The sequence below is a fragment of the Saccopteryx bilineata genome, chromosome 3, assembly GCF_036850765.1.
Source record: "Saccopteryx bilineata isolate mSacBil1 chromosome 3, mSacBil1_pri_phased_curated, whole genome shotgun sequence".
Taxonomy (NCBI): domain Eukaryota; kingdom Metazoa; phylum Chordata; class Mammalia; order Chiroptera; family Emballonuridae; genus Saccopteryx; species Saccopteryx bilineata.
Genome location: NC_089492.1, coordinates 111,218,604 through 111,244,595, shown reverse-complemented (window position 1 = coordinate 111,244,595; position 25,992 = coordinate 111,218,604). Strand labels below are relative to the sequence as shown.

Below are 25,992 nucleotides of genomic sequence, written 5' to 3'. Positions count from 1 at the left end.
GAGACAGAGACTCAGAGAGAGGGACAGATAGGGACAGACAGACAGGAAGGGAGAGAGATGAGAAGCTTCAACTCTTTGTTGCGGCACCTTAGTTGTTCATTGATTGCTTTCTCATATGTTCCTTGACTGGGGGGCTACAGCAGAGGGGGTGACCCCTTGCTCAAGCCAGCAACCTTTGGGCTCAAGCCAGCGACCATGGGGTCATGTCTATGATCCCACGCTCAAGCCAGAGACCCTGCGCTCAAGCTGGTGAGCCCACACTCAAGCTGGATGAGCCCGCGCTCAAGCCGGCAACCTTGGGGTTTTGAACCTGGGTCCTCCATGTCCCAGTCTGATGCTCTATCCACTGTGCCACTGCCTGGTCTGGTAGAAAGATTTCACTTGATTAAACTACATTATACTGAAAAACTCACAAAATATAATGAAATCCCTGTTTAGGATTTGTCCAAAAACCTGTTTAAAAAAGGAAGCCTGAAGATATCTCACTATAGTTCTATTGCAGGTGCAATGAACTAAGCCAGGGGTCAGGAATCTTTCTGGCTGAGAGAGCCATGAACGCCACATATTTTAAAATGTAATTCTGTGAGAGCCATACAACGACCCGTGTACGTTACGCATTATCCAATAAAAATCTGGTGTTGCCCCGGAGGACAGCTGTGATTGGCTCCAGCCACCCACAACCATGAACATGAGTGTTAGGAAAAGAATGGATTGTAATACATGAGAATGTTTTATATTTTTAACGTTATTTTTTTATTATTATTAAAGATTTGTCTGCAAGCCAGATGCAGCCATCAAAAGAGCCACATCTGGCTCACGAGCCATAGGTTCCTGACCTCTGAACTAAGCCTTTTAACATCTAAATATAATTATTCATTTAAATCCATGATGCTTTCCTCAGCTCATCAACTACTTTGGAGCACTGAATTCTAGTCTTGAAATTTCTACTGCTTATTTGAACAGTCTTACAACCTCTGTGGGTCTCAAATTCCAACCTGTTGAACAGAAAAAAAAATCCCTGCTGAGGAATAACTCAGGAGTACTGTGAACATAAATCAAATAATATCCATGAAAGCTCTGGAAATAAGATTCAGAGAAAATTTGAAGAGCACAGTTATGACTGTTCATTCTTTTACCAGTATGATTTTAGTAAATAATAACTTCTCAACTAAAGAAAATTGTTTTTGTTGGTACATATATACTATGGACTACTACTCAGCCATAAGAAATGATGACATCGGATCATTTACAATAACATGGATGAACCCTGATAACATTATACGGAGTGAAATAAGTAAATCAGAAAAAACTAAGAACTATATGAATTCATACATAGACGGGACATAAAAATGAGACTCAGAGACATGGACAAGAATGTGATGGTAATGGGGGTGGGGTGGGGAGGGGGCGAGGAAGGAGAGAGGGGGTGGGGGGAGGGAAAGGGCACAAAGAAAACCAGATAGAAGGTGACAGAAGACAATTTGACTTTGGGTGAGGGGTATGCAACATAATCAAATGTCAAAATAATCTGGAGATGTTTTCTCTGAACATTATGTACCCTGATTTATCTATGTCACTGCATTAAAATTAATAAAATGTGCTCTTCTTATGCAGAAAATAAAAAAAGAAAAAAGAAAATTGTTGTTTTTTTTTTTTTTGCTCCTGGATTTTATATTCATTGTGCTTAAATTCCATTTCCCCTTCATATCAGGGCATAATATTGTTTAGTGTTTGCATACTATTTTCACATTAATAATTTCCTTTCAAAGCCTTATCATTAATAGTTTTATTGCATAATTCATTATATCAGTTCACAGTCAAACTGATGTAGTCATGAAGTTGGACCGAGCCATCAGTTGAATGGCATTTTTACTGATAAAATGTTTCAAACACTGAATCAATGAGTGGTGATTATGGACTGAAAAAAAATAATCTGAAATCAGTAAAGTGAGTTCTTATATAGAAGCAAAGCCAAGTAGTATATGTAATGTATACTTTGGAGAGAAGCTCAGGTCTGCATTCTTACCCTGATAATACAGGCGATGTGGGCAGATTACTTAACCTCACCAAGTTATCCTAGGGTTGAATTTGGTGTGTCTAAAGCACAGAATCTGGCCCCACAGAGACACTCGATACATGGCAGCTGTCCCGAGGCTACATGGTAAGTCTCCACGGGCAGTGCTGACAGTTGCTGGGTCTGAAATCTTACTCACTCAACATTCATGGACAGAATCTGCTTCACATACCTTTGTTAAATGACAAGGAAGAAAACAGAACCCCTATAGTTATTGCCAGAACAAAGTGATGTGTGTCCAGATTCCCCTGAAGGAATGTTGTTTAATATTTTGTTTAATGCTGAAATAAAATATATATTTTCAAAAAACTAGGACCCATTTTGGATGTAATTGCCCAGCTTCTATACTAGAGATGATTCTGACTGGAGAGATCATGTGCATTGTATTTGGGCTTGTATTTCAATTATATGGATAATGGTGTCCATAAGTTAAGAAAGATACCATGATAACAGCTCACTTGAAAACTATCATGGCTCCAAGACAACCTATTCCATACAGAAGATACAGGCTTTAATGATCTGCTAAGAGAATAAAAAATGAGGCCCTGGCCGGTTGGCTCAGTGGACAGGGCATCAGTCAGGCGTATGGACGTCCCAGGTTCGATTCCCAGTCACGGCACACAAGAGAAGTGACCACTGGTTCTCTCCCCCTCCCTCAGCCAGTGGCTTGGTTGGTTTGAGTTTTGGCTTCAGGCACTAAAAATAGCTCGGTTGATTGGAACATTAGCCCCAAATGGAGTTGTCAGGTAGATCTCAGTCAGGGCACATGAAGAAGTCTTTCTCACTATCTTCCCTCCTCTCAAAGTAAAAAAAGAGAGAGAATAAAGATAGTTTATTTGCACATTTTTTTTCTCCAAAAAATATTTCAAAGTTTTTAGGTGCTAAAGAGGCAAAAAATCCCAAATGCTATTCACTTTTGAAACTTTGCTACTCCCTTCCTTAAGGATGTGATTAGGTAAATGCCTTTTTAAAAAACCTATTTAAAGACAAGAAGTACACAACTTTACTTATTCTTGTGTTGATGCTCTTCTGCGTTAAGTACCAGCCATTTTTAGTCAATGTCCAAATCTGATGAGCTCTGGGTCATAGGACATTTGTTATGAGGCTGCCTGATTACTGACCTGGCGATCATAATTGATTTGAGTTTCTTGCTCAATATCAGAGTCCAACTCCGGCACATCGGATAATTCTGAGTCAGATTCTTCACTGTAGGAGTCAGTGCCGCCTTCTGCAGAAACACAACCCATGAAAACCAAGCAAACATTCTGAGACTCTAACAAGCTAAAAATTTTATTTAAAATATTTTCTATTATCGAAGTAAATATAGACTACACCAGTTTTCACTTAAGGTAAATTCTTTAAACATCTTTTTTTCTTTTATCTTTTGCTTAAATCCAGCATACCCCCACTGCTTTCAGGAGCACTGACAGTCTGGGACAACACCCTCCCCTGCATTTCCATTCTTCTTTTAGATAACAGATCTTTGAGTTTTAAATCTTGCCTTGAAAAGGGCGTGGGGGGGCAGATTTTACCAAGGAGAGGGCTGGTAGAAAGGGAAATCCAACCACTTATTTCAGTAAAGGGCCGCTTTCTCCTGTTAACATGCCCACCAAATGTCCGTATTTGCCATGGTTAAGGCCACTGTAGAACCCCTCCCAATATAAACCTTTCCTTGAATCAGTTTTCATTTTATTACCTGACCATTTCTGCTGCCATCACAATCAATAAAAAGAAGGCATATCCATTGGACTGGAATACCTGACCTGGATTGTGGACCATTCTTTGAACCCATTCTGGAGGCAACTTCCATTCCAAAGCTTCCCCTGGCACCCCACAGCCTGACTGAGCAGACCCACTGCCCATTACAACCGTCTGAAGGAGGCTGAAACATACACATTCATGTTATCTTCAGAGGTCAAGTCTTCATGTAAACCTTAGACCTTCAACTTGCATTTGGCATAAGCAAAATCTTCTGAAGGAAATTAAACACTGACTCATATTCACCTCTAAAGTTTTTTTCTATTCTTTCTTTTAACTTTAAAATTTATTATAGAAATGAATTTTTCAAAGCTGCTTTAACTCTTTACCTCCAGAAGAGATGTTAGAATACTCTTTGAAACTTTTGTTAAAAGATAAACAAGTGGTGAAAAAATTATTCCTAGTTTACCCTGGGGTGCCGTTTCCAGCAGGCCGTTGCTGACACCTTCTGGAATGAATCGCCACTGGAAGACCGAGTGGTCAGCCCCGCCCGTGCTTACGACCCACTGAAAGTCGTGAGACCAGCGGACGTTGGTGACATGTGCAGAATGGCCCACATACTTTCTAAATTTGGCTCCTGAAGATATTTTTGAGATTAGTTACACACACAAAAAAAAACAGAAGTATTTGGTTAGAAAATTACATTCCTATTCATGCTGAGTAGTAAAATCTTTAAATATATTACAAAATAATTTTCAGTTATTACATATCATAACAAGTAAGCAAATGCTCCAAAAGATATCTCAATTATCCCAGTATGGATTAAGTTAAAAATGAGTTGTAAGCCCTGTGGCTAAAGACACATCCAGACCTGTTCCAAATGTTGCCAACTGCTTCACTGACACTGAAAATAAATGCTAGAGAATGAATATCTTTCACACTCTTATTTAAATCCTAGATAAAATGGGCAGTCCATGCCATTGAGAAACAGAAAATAATTCTGTGAAAAAAGTCAAATTACTATTTGGGGTCAAGTAGATGTACATTTGGGAGAATGAAATTCTTTTCTCTTCAATTGGTTGCTTTACTCAGTAAACATCATCCCTAGATGGTAAATTCAATAGAAAAACTAAGAACTCTGGCCAGATAGCTCGGTTGGTTCAAGCATTGTTCTGAAGTACAGAGGTTGCCAATTCAATCCCCGGTCAGGGCACATACCAGAACAGATTGATGTTCCTGTCTCTCTCTCCCTCCCTTCCTCTCTTGCTAAAATCAATAAATAAATATTAAAAGAAGGAAGAAAAACCATTTGAAGTCATACCTATTTGAACTACTGTAGTCAAGTGCATTGTCAGTACAAACAGCATACTGACACTCATGGAAACAAGCAGAGTCCACCTCACCACGTGGAGAGCTAATACTCCAAGAATGGTGGGAGACTTCTGTGGCCAGCAAGCACCCCATTGAGCCTTCAGGAATACTTCTACCTTTTCCAGTCCCACTAAATGGAATCTCTTTGTGGGGAAAAGGCCATCTGTTCAACTATCACATTTAAATATTAAATACCCACTAGAGAGGTAATTATTTAGATTTAAACAAAGGTGAAAATGACTGTGACATGTCCCTTTCCTGAGAGCATGTTCTAACCAGGTGAGGTCCTATTATATAGTAGGGCCTTCAAAAAATGTCTGAGGGATGCTGCCATCGAGGGGAAAGGAGGCCTTGGGTCTAAAAAGCAACCTTGCCTATTCCAAACAGTTGCCTAAATCAGTTTTGGCAATTTAGTAAAGTCAGATTCCAACTAAGGTCAGTTGGAAATGCTGGCTAATGGGAAGTAAATAACAGGGAAGCAAAGTGTATTCTTTCCTTATCTCTGTACATCTTGTTGGACTATCTTCTGCTGCCCTGTGTGTGTGTGTGTGTGTGTGTGTGTGTGTGTGTGTGTGTGTGTGTGACAGAGACAGGAACATATAGGGACAGACAGACAGAAAGGGAGAGATGAGAAGCATCAATTCTTTTTTGAGGCCCCTTAATTGTTCATTGAATGCTTTCTCATATGTGCCTTGACCAGGGGCTACAGCAGACCGTGTGACCCCTTGCTCAAGCCAGTGACCTTGGGCTCAAGCTGGTGAGCTGTGCTCAAACCAGATAAGCCCGCTCTCAAGCCAGCGACCTCGGTGTTTCAAACCGGGGTCCTGCATCACAGTCCAATGTCCTATCCACTGCGCCACCACCTAGTCAGGCTGCCCTGACCTTTAAACCTCCTCAGAGATCATTTAACCTACCTCTTTGCAGTGATTTAAAAATATGTCCACAATTCAAAAAAACAAAAACAAAAATGTCAAACTCATAGAAACAGACCACAAACTATACGTTTGTGGTTACCAGGGGCTTGGAGGATAGGAGAAATCAGGGGTGTCGGTTAAAGGTACACTTTTAATTATAAGATGCATGAATTTGGGGAATCTAATGTAGAGCATGATGACTATAGTTAACGCTGTATTGCATACCTGGAAGTTGATAAGAGAGTAGATCTTAAATGTTCTTGGCATACACACAGAGAGGTAACTAAGTAAGGTGAGAGATGGGTTAACTAATCTCAAAGCAGTAATCATTTCACATTATATTTGTATATGAGATCACTGTGTACCTTCAACTTACACAATGTTATTTGTCAACTGTCTCAAAAAATAAAAAAAATCCACAAATTCTTCAATACAAATAAGAATGAACAGAACATGGCAAAAGTGAAGATGTGTGACATCCAGGGGAGGTGAGCGGAGGCACTGCAGCTCCTCCTCGCTCACGGTCTTGGGTCTCTAGACACCACGTGGGAAGGACACTCAAGCGGCCCATGGAGAGGCTCCGGCAGGGGACTGAGGCCTCCAGCCACCAGCCGCGCGAGTGGGCCATCGTGGAGGTGGACCCTGGCCTCAGTCTAGCCTGCACACAACTGCACCCTCATGAGAGGCCTTGAGCTAGAACCATCCAGCTAAGCGGCTCCTGAACCCCCGACCCCCAGACTGAGAGTTAATAAATGTTTGTTGACTTAAGCAGCTAAAATTGGCGGGGAAGGAATTGGTTATGCAGCAAACAGTAGTTTAGAACTAAAAACCTGCGAAGGTGTTGGTGTCATTAATATTCAGGTCTCTCTCTGATCTTCTGTTCATTTTCTTTCTCTGTTTTTCTCTCTTTCTCTTTCTCTCCCCCCCCCCCCCGCCCTCATCTCTCCCTCTCGCCCCTCTCCAGGCACACTGGCCTCTTCACCATTTCGTAGGCATGCCAGGCACTCCTCAGCCTCTAAGCCTTGGCACCTGGTATTCCCTGGCGAGGTGCTCTCTCCCTGATTCCTGAATGCCTGGTTCCCTCACCTCCTCCAGGCTTCTAGTCAGTGAGCCTTGTCTGACCACCCTACTTAAAGCAGCAACACTGCGGCCCCACCTGAGCACTCGGCCCCCACCGCTTGCTTTATTTTTCTTCATAGCACTTCTCACCATGAGGTATGTTCAAGTATTTATTAACTATATTTTCTTAGGAGAACAAAAACTTTTCTATTTTATTGTGCTGGCTTTATTTTATGTTATCTCCAGCTTCTAAAACAACACTTAAAAACTATTCAACAAATGAAAGCCACATTCATCTCTTCCAAGGCTTTTCCTGGGACACACAGTGACTTTGCAAGGCCTGTCTTTTCGCTCTGAACCACCAGGAAGGCTCAGGCTTCAGCCCTCCTCTCCTCTGTTGACCTTTGGCCCACAGTTTTGAATACAGTAAATATGCTCACAACTGTCAAATGTTCACCTCCAGCCCTGAAGTCCCCTGGAGTGCTTACGGCCTATGGGCCATTTCTACTTAGGTGTCTAATACTTGCCTCACACTTGTCATGGACAAAACAGACTCTCACGTTCTCCTTCCTTATATCCCCATGAGACATACAGAGACACACTTTTCCCTTTCTCGTTTTCCCAGCTCTGTAAGTGGTGCCACCATTCACCCCATTGTTTCAGCCCCAAACTTAGGAGTCACGTTCGATTCCTCTCCTTCCCTCCATCCCCACATCCAATCCATTAGCAAGACCTTCAGCTCTACCTTGAAACTGTCTCCTGGTCTCAACCACCTCTCTCTGAGTCTGTTTCTAAGACCTTTGTCCAAGCTCCATCATCTCTCACCTGGACTCTTACAATAATTTCTCCACTTGAGGCCTCCTCTACCCTCATCCAGCCCATTCAATAACAAAGTGTCTTCTAAAAACTTAAATTGGTCATGTCACGCCTTCATTTTGAAACTTTAACAGTTTTCCAATGCACGTAGAGTCTAGACTAAGACCCAAATTTCTAAGCAAGGCTACAAGGCCCTTCATGACATGGTCCCCACCGCCCTTTCCAGCCTCACACTACACAACTCCCACTCACCCACCATGCTCTCGCCACACTGCCTGCCTGTCCCTCAACTGCACAACTGTTTGCTCAGTCCACACAATTTCTCAGTCATCAGCCTCTGCTCGTATCTGTCTGTTCACAGATTCAGAAGCGAGGGGCACGTTTTCACTGGTAACCTGGGTGATAGGGAGACAAGTTTCACCAACTATTATTACTCCCATCAACAAGTTTTATATAAGCTTGTCTGACAGTAGTTTTGGCATAAAAAGCTACCAAAGCCTGAACGTCCCTGAGGCAAATTGCAAGGTTTATAAATCATGAGTCATGAAAAGTAGAATAAGTCAGTTTGCTATGAGGACATGGAAAACCTTTGCCAATTACTGAGATGGATTTTATTGCTCGCACCATATTGTCACTGGCTGTCCACATCTCAGATATCCAGTGTGCCACCATCCTCAGGGTTGTTTTATATATAAAGCATCTCATTGTGACAGACAGCCTCCTCCTCCCCCACCTTACCCCGTCTGTCCCTTCCTAATACCCTAACACAAGATCTAACTTTTCATCGCCATTTTCCACACCCAAGTTCACCCTACAAAGCTTGATGACACAAAGGAGATACCAACTCTCATTGAGTTAACTTCACTCCCAAGTCCTGATAGTTGTGATCAATAAATAGTATTGCTTCTGATCCCACTGATGTTTCTTCTGAATCCCCAGATACCTTCTGGTTCCCTAACTTACTTTCTGCAAGTGCATCACTCAAGCTAACAAGCTATGCCCTATTACTCAAAAGACCCATCAGGGAGAGAGAGAAGAGCTTGACTTTGGCACGCTGAGGCGATTTTGTGTAAGTATTTTAAAAGTGATGGCCATTTCCTCGACAGGAAGTGATGGTGGTGTTGCTACATATTTTATGTTCAATTTTGTGCTGGAACTGTCACTGCTTCCAAACTGCCAGTTAGCTCAAAATGACTTTCTGATTACATTCTCAATCCCCTTTTCCTGGCTTAATCTCAAAATCGCTTAAGTGAAAGAGTTTTCAGGCAGCAGTATGTCCCTCCTGATTACTTTCCTAAGACCAGATTTCCAGGGGGCAGTGAAGGCCTCTGCCTCAAGTGCAGAAGCAAAAGACGGTGAGATCCTAACAGGGAATTCAGCCACAGTGGACAAAGCCTCAAAGTGCCACAAAAACTGAAGGGACAAGAATTTAACAACAATAAAATAAACAAAACAACAACATGTGAAAGCAGAGACAGTAGTTATGAATCAAACTTCTCTTTCAAAAATGTCACCACTTATCTAAATCTGGTTTGTAAAATTAGTGCCAACTTAGTGCTATAAACTGTATTATCTGAAAGAACAATCACTTTCAGATTTTATTTTAAATATGTCTAAAAGGATCTGCTTTGCTTTTCCATGTATAATCCCAGTTAGCTATGAAGCATAAAAAATTTAATTACAATATTTTAACGTAATATATACTGAAATTATGAGTATTTATTTACATAATTATAAATAAAATAGGACTTGATCTAAGTGTGAAACATGAGACATATGAATCACAAAATGGTAAAAACTCTGTTAACAAATTCGAACTTAAATTTGCAAAATACCGTATTTTAGAATGTCAAAAGTATACATCAATGACACATTCTATTAAAAAGTTTTTACTTTCAAGTGTCTATTTAAGAGTAATATGAACACAAAAATGAAATTAATAGTCTGCAGGAATAGACACCAAAAAATAAGCCTTAGTTATACCGTGTACGCATGCTAGGGTAAGTCTAAATGAAACATCTCTTTTGGCCTTACCTTTCTTGAGACAAGGAAATTTAAACAATTTAACCAGCCCAAAGTCATCCCCCGACACCAGCACTGAGCTGTTGTAATTCGCATCCACAGAGTTGATGTCAGTGACATCAGTGTATTTTGGCCAAATGCCACTCACTTCAGGGCCTTTCACACATGTCCAGGAGGCCCAAGGAATCCCTTTGATTTCTTCTTTACTTGTTAAAGGCTTCCCAGCTGGAAATAATCAATAAACATTAACATAGTGTTACCTTTAAATAAAAGGCATATTCTAATTTGCTATCTTTATTTTTCTTTTCTTATAAAGGTCTAAAACCTTTTTTTAAAAAACTTCTGTAAAACAAGGAAACTATAGACTCTCATCTCTTTACCTAACTGGTGATCTTTTTTTCCTGCAAGGTTTAAAGGAAGCACATGCTCAAAATTTGGATAGGAGAAAAAAAATTATTATTGTACGAAATGGAATAACTGAAACTACTAATATTTACTTGACCTTAATTAGATATATATGATATTACACTTCCTATTATTAATGAAAGGACCTTTATTAAATTATATATTATCATAGTCACCAACATTTTGCCAAATTTATAAAGTTTATTCTTTTCTTTTTTTTTTTCAGAGACAGTTAGAGTCAGAGAGAGGGATAGATAGGGACAGGAACGAAGAGAGATGAGAAGCATCAATCATCAGTTTTTTGTTGCGACACTTGAGTTGTTCATTGATTGCTTTCTCAAAAGTACCTTGACCGTGGGGCTACAGCAGACTGAGTGACCCCTTGCTCGAGCCAGCAACCTTGGGTCCAAGCTGGTGAGCTTTTGCTCAAACCAGATGAGCCCACGCTCAAGCTGGCAACCTCAGGGTCTTGAACCTGGGTCCTCATCATCCCAGTCCGATGCTCTATCCACTGCGCCACCACCTGGTCAGGCTATAAATTTATTCTTAACTTAAACTTTTCATAGTTGAAGAAACTGGGGGAGTAATTTTTTTTTTAATTCAGGCTCAATAAGTAAGTGAAAAAAGTTAATGGAATGTATTATCTAAATTTAAAAGAGCTGGACTACAAAAATTCATGAAATTTTGATAAAATAAATATAATTGGTTGGGGAAAATAGTACTGACAATTGTTAGAGATGTTCTTTAATGGACAGCACCTTACTCGGTTTCTATCAGCAGCTGGTGACAAAGGTCCCCAGGGAACACACAAAGGAGGATCATATGGGAAAAGAAATGTTTAACCATATACAGTTTTGAAATTCAAAATCAAGACAATTAAGTGTATTACCTCATACTTTCCCCCTCAAAAAAACCCAAATGTTTTCAAATAAAGAATCTGTGAGAATGATGTTATTGTTTATTACTGGTGCATTATGAAATTGGAACCCAGATATCTGGACTCTACCACACACAGCATTACATAAAATTCAGTATAAAGCACATAGAATCAGAGAGTTTATTGTTGGATCACTGTCTTGATGCCGTGTTCCTGCTTTGGAGGATAATAGTTCAAGGAAGTAACTCAGGAGAGCAGATCCCAACTGCACTGTCTGTACCAGCAAAGAAAGGAGAAATAAGCCCACATGTTCAATAACGGGGGAATGAGAAGCAAATTATATCATCACTGAGCAGGATGTTATTTTGGTATTGTAAATGGCAAACATCTGTTCCATAATTTTTCACATTCGGGAAATATATATGAAATAATAATCAAGCAGAGAAAGTAGACGCACAGTAATGTGCAGTAATGGTGCATTAACAAATCTGATAGGACAGAGACTTAAAAAGTTAAAAGTTATATCACATGTTAAACATTATTTTGTTTTAAGGTTAATTTTTCAATTAATTTAAAAAATTTTAAATTATTTGAGGTCAAGTCATATCAAATATTAAATTTTCCCTCTTACATTAATGATAAAGATAATACAGAAATTTGTCTTTTATTTATGACATTTTAGTATCACAAACTAAATGTTACTAAGTGAGTGTTAGATAATTCAGATGAATCTCTTATAAAAGTTACAGTGGGGGATTACAAATAAAATTTATATTTTTAAAATTCAATTAGCATGTTTCACAAAATAATCAAATACGGGCTTCTACTTATAAAAAACAGATTTAAGACTAAAGCAATCACAGCAAATAAGAAATGTGATCCTCAAATATTTAATATTCTTAGTATTTTTTTAGAAATTTTCTTTTTCTTATCTCTAAGCAATCTTTGTGTATATCCGTTGTTCATTATAACAAGGTATGAGTATTTATGCCTCGTTGTTGCCTTGTCTTTTCATTGTTTCAAATGAGGTTTCTTATGGTACAGTAATTTTTTATTTTATTGCATTCCAATTTATTAATCTCTTCTTTGAGAGCCTGTGATTTGACGGTCTTGTTTTAGAAAACATTCCTTGCCCTGAAATCATAACATTCTAATGTTTTCTTCACGTGGTTCAAAGTTTTGCTTTTCACAAACATGCATGACTTACACGGCATTTTGTAGAACAGTCTCTCTCCTGCACCATCATTAGTTTGCAAGTATTTACTATCCAAAGACCAGTCAATGTGCGTAATGAAACTAAGAGACTTGTTGCATTCTCCAATTTTCTTATACCTCTGAGCAACCGCATAGATGTCTACAGGGCCATCATTGGATCCCACTGAGAGATAAGAACCATCTGGAGAAAATTTCATTTCATGAATGACTTCCTTCCGGTCTTTGATATGAACCACTTCTGTCATATCTCTGTAAGAATAAAAAGCAAAATGATAAGCAGCTAATCTGGAAATAGAAGCCCCAAGTCATGTTTTAAAGTATATATGTCAAAGAAAAATTGTTTTGAAAGGGCGAAAATACCTATAGGAATTAGAGAATTAATTTTGAGGAAAGATATAAAAGATTATTTAAAGTTTATGACCAATTTAGGAAAAATAATATTTAAAATAATATTTTGGGCTTCAAAGTAAAAACCAAAAAATGGAATAAAATGCAAATTGTTTTGTGTTTAATTATATATTATTTCCCTCTGAAACTTTGTTAAAAAATTGGGGTTTGGTCCTGGCCAGTTGGCTTAGTGGATAGAGCATCGGTCCGGTGTATGGACATCTGGGTTTGATTTCTGTTCAGGGCACACAAGAGAAGCAATCATCTGCTTCTCTCCTTCTCCCTACCCCCTTTTCTCCCTCTTCCCCTCCCACAGCCAGTGGCTTGACTGATTCTGGCATTGGCCCTGGGCACTGAGGATAGCTTGTTTGGTCCCAGTGCATCAGCCTCAGGTACTAAAAATAGCTCAGTTGATTTGAGCATTGGCCACAAACACGGCTGCCAGGTGGATGCTGGTCAGGGTGCATGGGGTTTGTAAAATTGTTTTTAAATATGTCACAGAAAATAGTAAATATACCAAATTTAGCATAAAAATAAAACAGCATTTTTATATCTCAAGGACAAAAATACTGCTTAATGTTTACCGCTCCAAGAAGAGCAAGTCCAAAAAGCAAAAGAGGAAAATTACTTTTTTAAATGCTACATTGTTATAGAATTATTTAACTTTCACTATGAAAGGTCAATAAGGCTTACATTGAATCACCAGAATATCCTATATTCTTTCTGATCAAATTCTGGTAAGAATTTGTCCTCATTTGCAAGCTCACCGAGGGTTTTTCTACAACTATGAGACAGGATTATGATTGCATGTTCCCTGAACCTGCAATGATGCCTTCATCAACTCCAAAACAAATTGAACACATTAAAAAATGCCAAATATTTGCTCCACATAATTCCTCACACCTGCAATCCCTTATTAATAGCACTACAGTTTACTACAATGTTATAAAATAGGTTTGGGAAAATTTTTTTTTTTTTTGCTTGGAAAATCATTAAAAAGAAACAAAAATTTGGTAGTTGGCCATCTTTACACACATCATTAAGCAGAGAAAGAAAATGTTGCCCACCAATTTTGTAGTAAGTTATGTGTGACTAGTAATGAGAATTTAGTGTAATAAACCATGCTAAGAGCACTTTCAAAGCCATATAGAATTTGCTCTGTGTAAAACATGCCGTGTCTAATTTCCGGCTGTGTATCCTTTCTGTAATCACTAAACGGGTGAGCCAGAAGAACAACCAGTGCATGCCGGGGAATTACAAGGGTAGATCATAGTTTTCATTCTGTAAAAATTATGTAGGATGTTAGTGAGTATGAAGTAATCTGTTTTATTATCAACTGTTGGCAAGAGAAATCTTTCACTCAAGCTTACCTCTAAAAATCTGGGGCTGTTGGAGGCTGCTTTATTCTTTCTTCCTCTTTTCTTGGCTTACTACAAGCACATAATCCCTCATCTAAAACCTGTGGGACCAGGTGAGTTTGGGAATTCACTATCTGTTAGATTTTTAAAAGGTTCACATATAATATAATGTATTATGTAATATCACCAGTAGGAGCTGGGGCAGCACCCTGTATTAAACATAATTTTGTTTAGCAAATCACATGATACATGATTATTCCTGCTAAGAGATTACTAGACTATATTCAGTCTCACATCAGTCCCTGGGGCAGGCGTGTTGCCAAATAAGTTACTGAAGTTTGTATTTTCAGAGTGTTTAGATTGTTAATACAGACAGGTGATTGTGAATCTGTAGTGTTCCTACCTGAAAGAGTAAGTGCATTTTTCCTAAGGTCCTAGCATAAAATATAACCAGGAGAATCTAAATTCTAACAAAAGAGTGTTTTTAAAATTTTTTTTGTTTTACTTTTTAATGAGTTTACATTCAATATTATTTTGTTTAGTTTCAGATGTACGCATAGTGGTTAGACAATCATCTACTTCACAAAGTGTTCCCCTGACATTTCCAGTCCCCACCTGGTGCTGTACATAGTTATTAAGATATTATTGACTCATCCCCATGGCTCTTCTGTAACTACCAATTTCTAATCCCTTCACCTTTTCCATCCATTCCCCCAACATCCTCCCATCTGGCAACATTAGTCTGATCTCTGTATCCTTGAGTCTGTTTCTGTTTTGTTTGTTCATCTGCTTTACAAAAGAGCATCTTTAAAGCATTTCCAATATCAGTACATGCCTGACTCGGAGAACAATGAAAGAACCGTCCTTCATCCCCAGGGCCAACTGGGATCCATCTGGGCTGAAAGCCACACTGCGGACTGCTTCCTCCATGTTACAGCGGGCGATCAAGGCGTGGTCCGCCAGGCTCCACAACCTACTCACAGGAACAGGGTCACAAACTAATTAAAACCAACTTCTCATCATTCTCAGGCAGCCCAAGGCAGGAAGGCCCACTCATCACAGTGTGATAACAAGATAGGATGCTATAACTTCACATGAGTGTCCTTCCTCTCCGCATGTCTGGGAGCCTTTATGGTGTTTAGTCTATCTCTGGGTCATTTCCCCATTAGAAATAACCAGTAAGAAATACAAGTAACACTTCCAAAGACTTTGAAAATTCATAGAAAGCAGAAAGTTTAAACACTATCTTCACACAAAATCTTACTCTTCTCTTTAGAAATTAAAAATTGTTCTTTACTTATACCAATGGTTGTTAAATACTCTTATAGAATAAAAAGCACTACTAGATACTATTATTTTTTTAAATGTGAATACCCTTATAGTAACTATGTTATTAAAGCACATATAGATTGAAACACACATCCATTTGTTGGTCTCCCTAGAAAGAAAACACTAAGATGGAGAAGAGCCAGTGATACCCCTGCCCAAGACGGTTCCCAAGTCAGCTGTAGACAGTCATAGGCTGTCTTTCCTCATAAGCTCCCTTTAATACCATTTTCAATGTCAGCATGTGTCTGACTCAGAGAACAATGGAGGAACTGTCCTGTATGCCCAGAGCTAACTGGGATCTATTGGGGCTAGAAGTCACGCTGTGAACTACTTTCTACACGTTACAGAGGCGTGGTCCACCAGGCTCCACAGCCAAAGTGGACGCACTCCTGCTGATAGGTCCCCTCATGGTTAGGGCAGATACTCCACACTGGCCCTGGACAATAGGCACAGTCACTGCTGGAGAAGTGGGGGCCAAGAGTCAAGTAGTACAACTAACACACAGTTTTCAGCAGCTCTGGGAACATCTATTCCAGGCATCTCAAACTGAGTCAACATGAACTCAGTTTCTGAAGCTACAAATGAGGGTTTACATGGGAGTTTCAACTGTGGTATCTGACATCTACCTGTTAGTACTTTTAGAGCAGTCTTCTCTTAAACATAAACAACAGTATCTGCTAGGGGGACTGCCATAGAGAGTTCTGCCATAGAGACAAGAATAAGTCAGGTGGTAGAGTTTCTCTAATGCATTCTGTCATCAGGAGGGATGGGGCAAGCTCCTTTTAAGGCCAAGTTGCACAGTGAGCAGTTTACTGATCCCTTAGGCAGCTTGCACTGTTCAGTCTAAAGCTTATGGTATTCTTTCAATACCTCGTCCATTATTCATAATCTCATGCTGTTTTTAGCCATGTACTATTTTCAGCAATGTAAGCTTTACTTTCTCATCATCCCTACGTAAACGGTACTATCCTTATAAAGTCAGTCAGCTCATCTTTCTCAGAAAATGATGACTTACATCCTTTCTATATGTCCATACTCGGTATAAAATTACATTTAAAATTTTAGCCAATGGTTAAGGAGAGTAAGACAAATTTTGTTCATCAGGGCTCCTTGGGGAAGTTTGCAATTCTGAGACTCAGCACAGTTGTCAAAATGCAAAAGTCAAAGACTTTCTTGAAAGCATTTCCATTTGGATGGGTATGAATTGAGTTTCTCAGGTGTTTGAATAACTTGGTGGGATTGTTTTGGCTGTGTGTGGGGGAGCTTGGAGTAATGGAAGGAAAAGAAAGAGGAGAAAGTGAGCGAAGGCAAGTGTAAGCCAAAGACACATTCATGTCACACGAGGAGACAACTGGAGTTACCGTCACTGATTTTTAGATCGATGAGACTTAGTGGTTGGGAGAGACTAAAAAAATGGGTTTACTTTTCGAATATACTTTACTGCCCAGTATACCAATTACGTCTTGATTAGATTCACAGACATACAGAATAAGGGCAGGGGGAAGCAGAAACCTTTCATCTAATTCACAATGTTCCGTTGTGACTGTTAAAATCCGGAGGCAATAATCAACTAATCAACTCATCAGTCTCTTCCTCTCACGGACACTCAGTCTCTTTCTGACCTGTTTGTTGTTAAGCACATTTAAAGCTTAATAAAAAATACAAAAACACTGAAATTGGTACAGTGGTCTTCATTTCACACTTTTAATCATATGTTCAATCCTCTGACAGTCACACAGACATTGGAATAATATTCACTGTGCTCACTTTATGCAATGTCACGCTCTCGAAGAGTGCCACATGACCCACAGCAAGAACCCTCGAGGCCCTAATAAAATTGCCTGTTTTCTCCGGAACCAGCACATTCCTTTGACTTGAGGACAATGTTCAAGATTTCATCTGAGAATTTACAAAGCAAGTTATTTGTATGCTGAAGACAACTTTGCAAATCAGCATTTAAGTCCTAACAGCGATGAATGGGTGTCGTGACTTGGGGGCGAGACCGCTGTGCGCCCCCGCACAGGACGGTGTGGGGGAAATACCCTGTCAGCGCTGACGTGGGGGCCTCGCTCTCTCGCTCTCTCGCATGGGAAGCCATCTCCCCAGTGACATTTTCACTTCTAAGGACATTTTCCTGACTTAAGATAGAGCCAAAGAACACAGATAAGAGTGCAGCGGTTACCAGGGGGAGGGGGAGGGAGGAGGGAGGGAGAGGGAGGGGCATGAAGGAAACAAATATAAGGTGAGGGAGGATGATTTGACTTTGGGTGATGGGTATACAACATAATTGTTCAAATGACGTGGAGATGTTTTCTCTAAATCTATGTATTCTAGTTGACCAATGCCACCCTGTTAAATTTAATTGTCTAAATAAAAATAAATTTTTAAAAAATTTAAAAAGATAGAGCCAAAGAAGGATAACAAAATGTCAAGAATTTAACTGCCATTGAGCTAAATGTCTTCACATTCCATATGGAAATTGTGTGGTTCTGCTCTTCTGTGGGGTAGTCTTTCTCTTAAGAAGCAAACGTGTCCAAAATTAATCTGTTATTCCCAAGGAAGTCAGTGAGGTGACGGCGGGCACTGCGGGGCCTCACCTGACAGAGCGGTCGTCGCTGCCGGTCACAGCCAGAGGCTTCTTGGGGTGCAGGGCCAGAGCCCAGAGCTCCCCCTCGCAGTGGCCTTGCAGGATCAGCATGGGCTTGTCTCGCTCTCGCACGATCACTTCGAATATCTCGCTGTCCTGAGTCCCTGCAAGAAGGCGGTCTGCTTTCCAGCACACGCTCCGGATGGAGAGGCCTGACAAAATCAGTCAAATAAAAGCATGTCTTCACGTCACCGACAAATAAAACACCCAGTCAATACCCGTTCACTGGGATAGCATCTAATGCAGCACATCTTTACAATTCCTGGGAGTGGAGGATAATCCAATACCTCCATGTTATTCACCATTTCCTCACATGTGCTGGTCATTTCCCCATCCAATACCTCCGTGTTATTCACCATTTCCTCACATGTGCTGGTCATTTCCCCATCCCGAGTAATCTCTTTTGCAAAAAGAGGTCTTTCTTTCCTGTCTGACTTGGGATAATTATCTGCTTTTACAGCCAAATATATTTTTTAAACTACATCTTAAAATGAATGTTAAAGGAGAAATCAGTCTTTAGGAAAACCTAACTTTTTTTGAAATTATTTCCTTCTCTCAAAGGGACCAGAGGAAAGGAGGACAGAGGGGAAGGGGATGATAGGATGGGATAAACCTGAAGGGAAGAGGGGAGGGAGATGTTGGGGAGGGGGACAAGGGAGATGTTGAGGGGAATACGGGGGAGGGGGGATGCATTCGGGGTGACACTAGAATCTATGTAAACATAGTAAATTAAAAAAATGTAAGAAAAAAATTATTTCCTTCTGATTTGCTATGAAAAAGTTAATAATCACTTCAATCTTTAGGATGTTTATATTGTATTAAAATTATATGGGGCTGATACTGCAGAATGGTTAATTATCCTATTAGACAAGTAAGTATGTATTTGATCAGAACCCAGATTCATTCTGTGGTATAAACAGATGCTCCATGTCCCAGAAATATGCAAATGAAACTAATTTTGGTCTAAAATGCCATTAAACATCGAAGAGTTTATGGACTCTTCTCTGAAAGCGGAGCACTCCCCCTTCCCGGCAGGTCTCCCTGCTGTGCCCGAGCTGTGCTCTCTCAGACTTCTTGCACTGTGTTCTGCTTTCTACTGAGTTCTTTATATATTTACTTACATAGTGAATTTTCTCATGTCTGAAACAGAAATACAGAAGCAATCCCACTTTCATAACTGCTTTAAACAAGGTGCGGGGGCGATAAGCTCTGAGCTGCTTCACCGGTGAGCTTTGCGACTTTGGAGTAGAAAGTACCAGAAGTCAGAGCGCCTGCTCGACACCTGGCTGCTCTGCACCTGACTGGCCACACACAGGAAGAGTCACTTTCTCTCCGGGGACCAGGTTTTCTCCTCATAAAATGTAGGCTATAATTATGGAGACCATGTCATTTCTCATCAAAATTAGGACCTACTAAAAATAACAGAAAATTCTAAAAATAATTGAATTTACAATTTTTTGAAATATTTTTAACCAAGAGAGTAGTTTTACAATGTTGGAAGATTGATCTATTAACTAGTTTTATGAAAAAATTATTATTATTATTATTTTTACACAGAGAGAGAGTCAGAGAGAGGGATAGATAGGGACAGACAGACAGGAACAGAGAGAGATGAGAAGCATCAATCATCAGTCCCTCATTGCAACACCTTAGTTGTTCATTGATTGCTTTCTTATATGTGCCCTGACCACGGGCCTTCAGCAGACCGAGCAGCCCCCCGCTCGAGCCAGCGACCTTGGGTCCAAGCTGGTGAGCTTTGCTCAAGTCAGATGAGCCCGCGCTCAAGCTGGCGACCTCGGGGTCTCAAACCTGGGTCCTCCGCACCCCTGTCCAATGCTCTCTCCACTGTGCTACCGCCTGGTCAGGCATCAAAAATATTTTAATATAAAATTCTAACAACACTTTATTACAAAATAAAAAAGTCTAAGACAGAGGATGAGCAGGCAAAGCACAGAGGATTTTTAGAGTCATGAAACTATTCTGCAGGAATAATGCTAGATACATGTTGGAGGTATGTTATTATACATGTGTCCAAACACATAGAATACAGAACACCAAGAGTGAACTATAATGTTAGATTCATGTTATTATATGTGTGTCAAAACCCATAGAAAATATACCACCAAGAGTGAACCTTAACGTGAACCATATAGGCTTCAGGTGATAATGTGTCAATGCAGGTTCACCCACTGTAACAAATGTACCATTCTGGTGGGAGATGACAGTCAGGGAGGCTGGGGGAGGGGGTATCTGAGAAATCTCAGCCAATTCCACTCAATTTTGCTATGAAGCCAACTGCTCTAAAAAATTAAGTCTATTTAAAAAATCCAGGGCAATGTTAAGCCAAGTGGGATGCTGAGATAACAGAAGGGTTAATTGCAGGGCGGGGTCAGGGGGCGATACATGGATGCTTTATAATCCTCATCTAACCCACTGTGGTCTTGAAAGGATCAAATGAGATAGTTCACTTATTTATGAAAAATCAGTTTTTTAAGGTACAAGACTATTTTCTACATGAGATAACTCTCTTTACTCTTTGCTCTGAATTCACTGCTACGTGTCTTGAGATGGAAGGAGACAGCACACAGGCAGATTTATTATTCCTGCACTGAGGAGGAAGTAGGGATACTCTGGCAGCATCTAGTTCAGGGTCAGTCACTCAAAATCGTCCACTGTAAACATCAAGACAGGCTTTCAGGGTTAGGAAGGACAGCTGCGTGGTGAGAGCAGCCAGGATAAGATGGCAGGCCGACAGAGCAGGCCGCTCAGCTGTGGAGGAAGCCCAGCCTCATAGCAACGATCCTTTCACCACTGTCCCTTTCTTGTCCTTATCCCTCTCCCCCCCTTTCCAGAGCTTTAGTTACTATTCAGTAATTCGCATACTCCTGTTCCCTCCCAAGGGGTGGGAAATTTGTTGTTCTCCCCTGCAGCCTTGCATCCTCTATAGTTTTATTACAGAAAAGATGTAACACTTTGTTGCTCAGAAATAGGAAGTAAAAGGGGACAATAATTAGATTTCAACATCAGCAAAAATCATCAAATAATTTACTTGTTTATTCTTGTTCATTTTCTCTAATGTCTGTGAAAACAATGTTTCTCAATTTCATACACTGTTGGATCCCCAATACCCATCACAGTGGCCAGCATGTAACAGATGCTCAATATGAATTGTTGAATAATAAAAATAAAAAACCCCAAAACATTTTGAGTCCTTGGCAATATCAATAAACTAAAGACAATATCTTTATTCTCGAGAGAACATTGAAAGATGGAGGGATATATTCAATCATTTATTAAAACACACCCAAGATTGAAGCTTGAATAGTAAACAAGCCAGATTCATGCCGTAATGAAGTTTATATTCTAAGGAGAAGCCAGACATCTCTAAAACCAACTAAAATCATATACCATATTTTTTGCTCCACAAGATGCACCTGACCATAAGACACACCTAGAGTTTTGAGGAAGATAAGAAAAAAAAATATTCTAAACCAAATGGTGTGTTAAAATATTTAATAAAATACACTATTTTTCTCTCCACAGGATGCATGGGCATTTCCCCCTCCACTTTGGGGGGGGGGGAATGTGCATCTTATGGAGCGAAAAACAAAATACCAGTTCAAAATGTGACATAGGAAGATACTGAACTCCCTCCCATGGACACAGCTAATCTACAGCTACATATGGAACAATTTCCTCTAAAAGATACCTCTCAAGTTAGCTGAACAATACCTACACATTGGGTGAACAAGAAAAAAATCCATATCACAATGAGAAGAAGCTGAGACACAATCTCACCCATAAACTCCACCCCTGGCACATCAACCCACAATCAAGAGGGAACTCACAACTCTGAGCATCTTCCCAAGTCAAGGGTTTGAATCCCACATCTGGCACCCCAACTTTTAGGGCCTATAGCTGAGAGATGAATCCCCAAAACATTGGCTTTGAAAGCCAATGGGGCTTGTGGCCATGAAACCTACAAGGCTACAGTGAACTGAGAAGTAGCTCTCATAGAGCTCGCGCATGTTTACTCACCATGTTATACTCCATGGCCCAGTGCAGAGACAGCTGAATGCAGTGCCCAGTCTTTCTGTGAAAAATGCCTATTTGCTTAACTTAAAGCTTCAGTCTGAAGGGCAGGCATGCAAGTTAACTCATGCCTAGGGCAACTGAAATACTCTTCAAAGATTAAGGAAGCAGAAGCAGGAGAATGCCTCTTTGAACACTCCCTCTGCCTCACTCCAATTTGCCAGTATCTTCTGGAAGGAAGCCTGTGCACATGTGTGGCACCCCAATATTTGTGGCTCCTACTCAGGGGTCACCCCTTGACTACTTGGCTCTGGTGGCCAGTGCTGCCTATGATCTGGGTCCCCCAGAACTGTGCCAAACAGAGAAATAGTTCCTAACTGGTGCCCTGCTCCCCCACAACCCCACCTAGGACTCAATGGAGAGGGAGCAGACAGACGCCCAGGCTTTCTGTGAAAGAGGCTTATTAACTTGTCTTCATAGCTGGGGACTGAAGGGAAAACTTCTAATTAAATTCAAGGAGCTGACTGCAATCCTCTCCAGACAAAGGGGAGGCTGGTGGTACCATCTTTGCACTCTCCTTCTGGCCTTTCCCCCACTTCAAAGGGAAAAGCTGTGCACATGTCTGGCACCCAGCTTTTGTGCTTGCCACACAGATGACATAGCCCTGGGTAGTCTGGCTCTGGTGGCAGTGGGGCTTGTGTTCATAGGTTTAGTGGGATAGTAGTAAACAAAGACACAATTCTTAACTGGCCTTCACCCAAGGGCTCAGTGAAGAGACACCAGACAGAAAGAACCATCTCCCATTCTTCCCCTGAAGGAAATACATTTGCAAACTTTAAAAGTTGCTGCCTAAGGCTCTATATTTTAATCAGCCTGAATCTAGGTGCTGACCAAAATCCTCCCCTTTGGGATACTGACAGGTCTTGGCATACCCTTAACTATTTGGAGCCATTAAGTACGAAGTAGGTCGCTTAGACAGTGACAAAAGTTTGACAGACAATCAAAAGTATGGCAGGTTGAACAGTAAAATTTGTCCTCTACTTGAAGTCACCTCTTCAAGAGTGGAAGAGGTCCCTGTTTGAATTAGTACATAGAAACCAACACAGAGTCAAGAAAAATGAAGAAACAAAGGGATATGTTCCCCAAAAATGAATAAGATAAAAATCTCAGAAAAAACCTTAATGAAATGGAGACATCATTTTCCTGATAGAGAGTTCAAAATAATGGTGATAAGTATGCTCACTGAGCTCAGGAGAACAATATATGAACAAAGTAAGAATTCAAAGAAAGAGAGTTAAAAATATAAGAAAGTAGCAAGCAGAAATCATAGAGCTGAAGAATATGTTAATTGAACTGAATATACTATAGAGGTTCAACAGCAGACTAGATGAAGCAGAAGAAAGACTCAGCTCAAAGACAGGAAAATAGAACTAACCTATCAGAGAAGCAAACATAAAAAAGAACAAAAAAGTGAAGACAATTTAAGGGAAATTATAGGGACCCCAGGAGAAGAAATAGGAGGAGGGAGAGAATGAATCAAAAATACTTATTTGAAGAATTCATGATCTAAAACTTTCCTAATCTGGGGGAAAAGACAGATATCTAGATCTAGAAAGCTCAGAGAGGTCCAAATAAGATGATCCCAAAAAATCCACACCGAGACACATTATAATTAAGGAATCAAAGTTAAAGACAGAAAAGAATCTTAAAAGCAGCAAAAGGAAAACAATTTGTTATGTACTAGGGAGCTAAGTTTATCAGCAGACTTTTCAGCAGAAACTTTTCAGGTTAGAAGGGAATGGCACAATATATTCTGCCAACCAGGAATGCTCTACCTGTGGAAAAGTTGTTTTGCAAAATTGAATAAGAGAGTTCTGTAGACAAGCAAAAGCTAAAGGAGTTCATCTCCACAGGACTGACCTTACAAGAAATGTTAAAGGGACTTCTTTAAGATGAAGCAAAGGATGTTGATTAGTAACAAGAAAACATATGAAAGTATAAATCTCACCAGTAAAGGTAAATGTCTAGTAAAATTTAGAATAATCTAATGTTGTAGAGGTGGTGGGTAAATTACTTATAAAGCTAGTATGAAGGTTAAAAGACAAAACAGTAAAAACAATAACTACAATAATCTGTTAATGGATACAAAAGATAAAGATATAAGTTGTGATAAGAGAAACATAAAACATATGTAAGAGTAAAAATGTAGAGCTTTATATTTATATTTATATTTAAGCTGTTATTAACTTAAAGTAGTCTGTAACAAATATTAACTGTTTCATGTAAGCATCATGGTAACTACAAAGGAAGAACCTATAGTAGATACAGAAAAGATTACAAAAAAGGAATCAACCTACCAGTAAAGAATATTATCAAATCACAAAGGAAGAGAGCAAGAGAAGAAAAAAACAAAGGAATTAAAACATAGCCAGAACACAATTAAAATGACAATTAAGTTCACACCTCTCAATAATTCCTTAAATATAAATGAATTCAATTTACCAAAAGACAAACTGGCTAATGGATTAAAAACACAAGACTCATCTATATGCTGCCTACAACAGATTCACTTTAGATGTAAGGATGCACAAAAACTAAAAGTAAAGGAATAGATATAGTCCATGGAAATGAAAACCAAAAGAAAGCCAGGGCAGCTATATTTATATCAGACAAAATAGGTTTTAAGACAAAAACTGTAATGAGAGACAAAGAAGTTCATTATATAATGATAAAAGAGTCTCTCCAATAAGAAGTTATAACATTTATAAATATTTATGCATCCAACACAGGAGCACCTAAATATATAAAGAAAATATTAACAGACTTAAAGGGAGAAATAGACAGCATTCAATATAGGGACTTTAATATCCCACTTTTATTAAATGAATAGATCATCCACAGAGAAAATCAGTAAGGAAACATTGGTCTTTATGGAGACATTATACCAGATGGACTGAAGAGACATTTATAGAACATTCCATTCAAAAACCAACAGAGCCTGACCAGGTGGGTGGCATAGTGGATAGAGCATTAGTCTGGGAGCCAGAGGACCCAGCTTCAAAAACCTGAGGTCACTGGCTTGAGCGCGAGCTCATCAGCTTGAATATGGGGTCCCTGGCTTGAGCAAGGGGTCACTGGCTTGGCTGGAGCCTCCTGCTCAAGGCATACATGAGAAAGCAGTCAATGAATAACTTAGGTGCTGCAATGAAGAATTGATGCTTCTCATCTACTCCCTTCCTGTCTGTGTGTCTCTATCTGTCCCTCTCTCTGTCTTTCTCTCTCTCACTAAAACAAACAAAAAACAAAAATAAACAAACATAAAAGCAACAGAATACACATTCTTCTCAAGCTTACACGGAACATTTTCCAGGATAGATCACATCTTAGGCCACAAAACAAGTCTTAATAAATTTAAGAAAACTGAAATATAAAGCATCTTTTCCAACCACAATGGTATAAAACTAGAAATCAATTACAAGAAGAAAACTGAAAATTTTACATAATGTGGAGATAAATAACATTTTACTAAACAACCAATGGGTCAAAAAGTAAATTAAAAATGCCTTGAGAAAAATAAAAATGGAACTACAACATATCAAAATCTATTAAACACAGCAAAGGAAGTTCTAAGAAGGAAGTAGTTCTAAAAGCCTACATTAGCCCTGGCCAGTTGGCTCAGTGGTAGAGCATTGGCCTGGCGTGCGGAAGTCCCAGGTTCGATTCCCGGCCAGGGCACACAGGAGAAGCGCCCATCTGCTTCTCCACCCCTCCCCCTCTCCTTCCTCTCT

General features: G+C 39.7%; 1 protein-coding gene across 3 annotated transcripts in view; it reads right to left on the bottom strand.

The window, feature by feature from the left end:
* Window positions 1-25,992, bottom strand: part of EML6 (EMAP like 6) — a 283,824-nt gene that overhangs the window by 124,497 nt on the left and 133,335 nt on the right. For all 3 annotated transcript variants that reach the window (XM_066267137.1, XM_066267140.1, XM_066267139.1), the window contains exons 8-13: window positions 18,123-18,324; window positions 15,032-15,169; window positions 12,444-12,700; window positions 9,967-10,179; window positions 4,242-4,409; window positions 3,196-3,302 (exon numbers count right to left, since the gene is read on the bottom strand). In XM_066267137.1, the coding sequence (XP_066123234.1) occupies window positions 3,196-3,302; window positions 4,242-4,409; window positions 9,967-10,179; window positions 12,444-12,700; window positions 15,032-15,169; window positions 18,123-18,324 (1,085 nt within the window). The remainder of the gene's footprint in view (window positions 1-3,195; window positions 3,303-4,241; window positions 4,410-9,966; window positions 10,180-12,443; window positions 12,701-15,031; window positions 15,170-18,122; window positions 18,325-25,992) is intronic.